This window comes from Impatiens glandulifera, chromosome 2 (genome assembly GCF_907164915.1).
Source record: "Impatiens glandulifera chromosome 2, dImpGla2.1, whole genome shotgun sequence".
NCBI classification, from domain to species: domain Eukaryota; kingdom Viridiplantae; phylum Streptophyta; class Magnoliopsida; order Ericales; family Balsaminaceae; genus Impatiens; species Impatiens glandulifera.
This window is the reverse complement of record NC_061863.1, coordinates 51835306-51841648: the sequence shown is the minus strand read 5'-3', so window position 1 is coordinate 51841648 and position 6343 is coordinate 51835306. Positions and strand designations below refer to the sequence as shown.

The window sequence follows — 6343 nt, the reverse complement described above, 5'->3', positions numbered from 1 at the left end:
GGATTGAATTTGGGCTTAGTCAAGAGTTATTTATGTTTTATTACCTGAATATTTACCCTATAATTATGTTATTGTTAAATTTTTACATATTAAGACAGAATTCTAGAAAGATAAAGTGTGAGGTAAAAACTTCGTATTCCTTTTTTTTCATAGTAAAATCATGTGGCGGTTGGAAGTGAACGTAACTCTTTTAAGTGAACCACTATAAATCTGTGTTTTCTTATGTTTTATTATTTTGTGTTTCTATAAATTATTTCAATCAGGTCTGATTTGAGAGATCCAAATCCTAACAGGGCATCCAAGTTTTGGCCAAGTTCTTGGATCGTCTTCAACCTCCAAACAAACTCTATGTAGGTTTTGAGCTTTTGTCTAGAGGGCTCTAACTGCGATTCCAAATACATGAGGAGCTTCGTCTCCCCATTTGAAACTTTTCCAACATCATCCGGAGTCGTCAATCAACGGGGAAGGGGGTCAACGGAACTTCGATAGAAAACGAGATTTTCAATCGAAAAAAAATCATTTTTTTTAATTCAAGCCCTTAACTTGAATTATGAGCTTACCAAAAGTTTTATTATGTTTTTTAGAATTGAAATGAACCTTTAAAACATGATTGTCTACATTTTTTAACAATTTTCAAAACTGAAATATGAGACTTCTTGAGAGTTTTAAAAATTAGACAAAGATGTCTTAATTGCGTTGAATTTGATTTTAAAATGTTCCTAACAACCTATGAATCTTTTAGAGCCACTCTTCTTCAGCTAAAACTCAAGAACATGAAACTCGAATTCAAAATTCTTAAATTCAAAAATGTGTTTTTCTAATAGCTTGATTCGTTTGATTTAACTTTAATGAATATATAGCTTGTAATTGATCTTATTATCAATTCCAAATCAATAAATCAAAGGTTCATCCGGTATTAAAGAACACTTAAACTAAAATGTGAAAAGTTCAAATGTTGTTCATTACATGAATTACAACATAAATAAAAGATATAGTGAGTTGGAGAATACTCCTAAACCTTTAGGAAGCTTTTGGTTGAACTTGAACCATAATCAAACTCTATACAAGGTTTAAAAAAAAATGAAAGCTTAATTTTTTTAATGGAATATTATGTTAAAGTGTGATTGATTGATTGGGAATAGATCATTGCCCTTCTTTGTCTTGGTCGGGAAGCTATTTATTGTCAGCCTAAGTCGGTTTGAAGCTTCGAGAGGATAGATTTTGGCCAAAGGCCATAAATGGTCGGACACTTCCTCGGACAAATTCTATTTCTTTAGGCCATGATTTGGCCTAGGATCATAGGTAAAATGATCTCCCTGTTATGTTAGGTAGTTCGTTTGGCTTTTACTTCAGCCAAATTGAGGCGCTAATGCGAGGAAGAGGACGACCTTCAGCCGTGAATGCACGTCCTCCAAGCATTCTGTCGAGGTCGGTTGGCGTGGGCGTTAATTGGTTCGTTGTGACGCGAAAGCGCGCTACTTTTGTTGTAGCGGACAACGCTTGGCGTCCGTTAGATGATGGTCATGTCACATGTGGTCATTCGAGAGTTGTCTGGTTTACTATATTCTTTCTCCTTGATTTTAACTTTATTGGATCAAAGTTTGTTTTTAGTTTTAAAGCTTTGTTTGAATTTGATTTTTTTCTCATACTTTAGATTTTATTTTAATATGTAAAATACATTTAAATTTAATTAGTAAACATAAAATTTATATTTTTATTATTTTATTATTTTTATGTGTCTTAGAGTTTTATTTTTAATTATTTTGAGATTTAAATTGTTACAATATTTGTTCCAAAATAATTATTTAATTTAACTGAGTTTTAATTATTTTAGGTTTAAATGAGTATAATCATTTACCCAAAATATTTATTTAACTTATATTTAATTATTTTTTATTTATGAATACAATTAATTTATCTAAAATATTCGTTATAATTAGAGAGTTTATTAAATATTTTTTTTAAGATTTAAATTTTATTAAATTGAATGAGTAAAATTTGAGTGTCTATATATACTTTTATTAAAAATAATAAAAACTTGTTATATTTATTTAATTGAACATAAAATATAACTATTAAATTAAAAAAATAAATATAAATTTGTTTTTTCGTTTATGGCACCACAATCCTTAATGCCGGCAATGAAGTATACGACGTCTTTAGATGGGTGTGATCACAGTCGGTTAAGGCAACCAATGGAGCCGGATCTTAGAACCCAACAAATTTATAAAAAACAATAACTTCGGAGGAATGTGTATAATTACATCATTTAAACGTCTAAACTAAACTATTTATGTTAATTAATCATAAAAATAAGAACAAATCTTTTTTTCACATAACTCCCAAAATCTTCACGATTAAATTAATATCAAGATTGTTTTAACTTAAAAAAAATAAAACTTGTCTATTTGTATTATTTGATATTTATAATACTAGATGAAAACTATGATTCTAGCACAAAGAACATGAAAAAAAGGATATATATTTTTTTTTCTAATTCTTAACTACAAATTTTCTAACACACTTTTTTTAATTTAGAAATCTTTTGAATCCATGTATTATTTTTTCATTCATCACAACTCCTAATTCATAATTGCATATTTTTCATTAGCAATTACTCTGTGAAAAATAATTACAAAGAAGAAGAAGATATTTTACTTTTTCATTCCTAACAATATCTTATTCATCATTTTTTTAACCTAGTGGTCTGTAAGTAAGGTGTTCCGTAGCATTTCCCCTAGCACAACGCATTATATGTACACTCTACATTAAACCGAATCAAACTCAATATATCTTTATATGTTTATATATATATATATATATATATATATATATATATATATATATATATATATATATATATATATATATATTGTGTACATATTATAAACTTGCATTGGATATGATCAACCGGGTCAATGCCCAAACTCGATATGATCCCGGGGATTGGACACCTCGTTATGATTGCTTGAGCAAGTTTCTAGCTTTCCTATATATATATATATATATATATATATATATATATATATATGTAAAGAAATTGGAAATAATCAAAAGAGGGCAGTTTTTAAGTGATTTTTAAAGTTAGTAATTCACCCCTAAATTTTAATTATTTAATTTTGGCTTTTCAAATTTGAATTTTTTAATTAATCATTCGTTGATAGAATTTAATGAAAAAATTATTTATTATTTAAGAATACAAGGACACTTTATACTTCTGTCAAAATATTTAACAAAAAAAATCATCTATAAACTTAAATAAATGCCTAATCATATCATTTGAGAAGAGCAATATAATATTTTTTATACCATTCTTATATTTTTATTTTTTATGGTGTACTTCGTTCTATAAAAAAAAAGTGACATTTTGTTTTAAAGGAAAATTTTCATCTAATAAAAGAATTGTGTTTAAAAAAATTGATCATAAAAAAAGTTTATTGACCAATAACAAAATTAAAAAATAGTTTGTAGACAATTTATAAATTTTGGCTAAAGAACAAATATTATTATTAGAGAGAATCTATCATATGTGCAGTCGTACAGATATCCAACCTATATATTCTTGGCCCCATATACCTTTTCTCACGTTGGATTGCTTCAAAATTTATGTATAAATTTATCATTTTTTTTTTGTTTCTTATTTTGAGTAAATAATTCAAATCATTATATTCATTAATAAAAAAAAAGGAACATGTAAACATAAATTTATTATATAAAAAAATTGATAATCAAATGAAAATATAAATGCTAAACATTAATATTATCAATATGTTTAAACTGAAAACTCTAATACAGATTGTGTTATTATACTTCAGAACAAACTTGTTCAAATTTGATCAAAATAATTGCATTTCAATTGAGAAATATAGATTCTTTTCCATTAGAACAACTTAAAGTAATTATAAAAAAGTATTTTGTATTGTCTGAAATCTAAATAAAATAAATAAATTAGATTTATGATGAAAAATCCCTGTTTGTTTTGACAACTCCGGGTTTGGACCTTTTTTTTTTAATTTACTTAAAAGTTATATTTTTTATAATAATTTTTTTTGATATATATAACAAATTTAATAACTAAAAACTCTGGTACTTTTCAAACATATCAAAAGTTAATAAACACGACATACGACATGTTCTAATTATGTTTGAAGTTTAAATAAAATATTTTCCATACATACATATTATCCTGACCATCCTTTCTCTCTCTCTAACCCCTTTGCTTTATGCCCTGAAAAATGGCGAAGGCAGTGAGCATGAAATTCGTGGTGAAATTGTTGCTAAGCATAGCAATCAGCATATTCATGGCGATGCTGAAGGAATTGAAGTTCAAAATCCATGAAACATTTCCTAACATTTCCCTCTTAAACCTGTATCCAGACCAATCCGATTTCTCTCTGTATTCAAACGAAATTGAATATTTAGATTCCGGTTCCGACTCCGACTCCGGCGCCAGTTACCTTCTCATAATGGAAGGATCCTCCACTTCATTGATCCGTGTTCCGGTCAAGACCGTAGTAGCGTCAATCAAGAGCATAGTATCGGTAATTGAGTACCGATATTTCCTCCTAAAAAACGAGATTGAAGAAGATAACAGTGGATCCTGCATTGTTTGCTGTGATCTCATCGAGAAGAATGATCAGATCAGAGATATGCCTAACTGTTGTCACGCGTTTCATCTAGATTGTATGGACAGATGGTTAGATGAAGGTCAGATCACTTGTCCTCTCTGTAGATCGTCTATGCTTCCGTCAAATACTTCTCCTTCATGGAAGGTTATTGGTTACTGAAACTCAAATTGAATAGGTTTCTAATGCTATCTTTGAAAAGGGTGACCTAATTTCTTAATATTGTTGTTTGATTTGATCATCATATCGTGGATGGCACTATTTTTTTTTGTTGGCTTGTGTATAATGCAAATGCATGTGCTGCTAATCAAAAGTTGACCGATCACTTTCATTGACTTGGTCTGTTTATACTTTTCTTGAGTTATTAAATAACTTTCAATTATTCTATATTATATGCCACATTTATTATTAGGAAAGAATGAGTGTGTTGATTTGGAGAAGAAAGAACATTCTTAGGGGATTATTCAATTCCATATCTTATGATGGTGTGTAGATTGAGCATTATTAATGGTTGTTGAAGATATTGTTGCCTTAATGTATGCTTTGAATTGAAACTCAATCCAAAGAGGTGATTTATCAAATTAAGAACATGACTAATATCAAATATGGCTTTGAAGAATCATAACCATTATCCATGAAATTGGGTTAGTAGTCCTGCTATCCTTATGTATTGATTACGTGAAAATGTTTACTAGTGTGATTGTTAAATTTGTGACTTCAGTTTACAAGTTCTAGCTACCAATATTGTTCATCATGGTTTAGTTCCCATAACACTCACTATGCAATATGATTTTTCGTCTAACCACTTGGCTAGCCTATTCAGTTTCACATTGGGCACAATGTCTCCATTATATTTTTTACTTTATTTTTACAACTTTCGGTTACGTTTTTCTTTTGAAATGCGACTAATCCTTACACCGCCTGACTAGAACCTCCATTTTTTTATAGTATACTAATGACTATTATAGGTGAGTTTGATTCAATTTATTCGTAAAATGAGTGATGTAAAGAGAAAATTACGCTTAAACATAAAATATGTTTGATTAAATATGTTTGACCATATCATTACGCTAACGTTAAACACTCCTGACAAATCTCTATATATATAATGATGCTTAATTTTTAAAGTGTTCGGATTGCCGGGTCGAGAGCTGTGGTTAATTTGGATACTTGGGTCGGATTGTGGGTTGACCCGTTTTTAAATTTAAAACGGTTAAAAATAAAATTAAAAATGCTAGAGGTATGTTTCGAACTTGCAACCTAACAAAACAAGTACAACTCTTTAACCAACTAGGCTACAAAGACTTTATATTTTAAAATCAACACCAAATTTGATAAACGCGGGACGTTTTAATATTAATATAAGTTCAACTTTTTAACTAACTAATATATAATGATGTTGAGTAAATGGATACTTGGGTCGGATTATGGGTTGACTCACCCATAAACTTAAAACGGTTAAAAAATGTCAAAAAAATGTTATCCGTAATTTTTTTCACGATTTTTATATTATTACTCGTGCAAATGCACGAGCTAAATGCTAGTTTAATTTAATGACAAATTTATTTATAGCTCAATCACTAATTGATAGATAATGGAATTCAAGTGAAAGTGAATTTGAATAAAAAATAAAAGTTTAACTAATAAATATTATAGACCAACTTATACTCGAAAGAAGAAAATAGTTAATTACAGTTTTAATTATGATGAGATATTAG

The 6343-nt window shown here is 28.4% G+C and overlaps 1 protein-coding gene across 1 annotated transcript; it reads left to right on the top strand.

The window, feature by feature from the left end:
• The first annotated feature begins 4199 nt into the window (after positions 1–4199).
• On the top strand, positions 4200–4936 carry LOC124927954 (E3 ubiquitin-protein ligase RHA1B-like). Its single transcript, XM_047468465.1, has one exon. It carries the CDS (start codon positions 4236–4238, stop codon positions 4785–4787), a length of 552 nt encoding a protein of 183 aa, XP_047324421.1. The 5' UTR covers positions 4200–4235; the 3' UTR covers positions 4788–4936.
• Positions 4937–6343: the final 1407 nt, after the last annotated feature.

Bases quoted from the DNA above. Each gene is read 5' to 3' on its own strand.
- LOC124927954 (XM_047468465.1), top strand. From the start codon at position 4,236: ATGGCGAAGGCAGTGAGCATGAAATTCGTGGTGAAATTGTTGCTAAGC.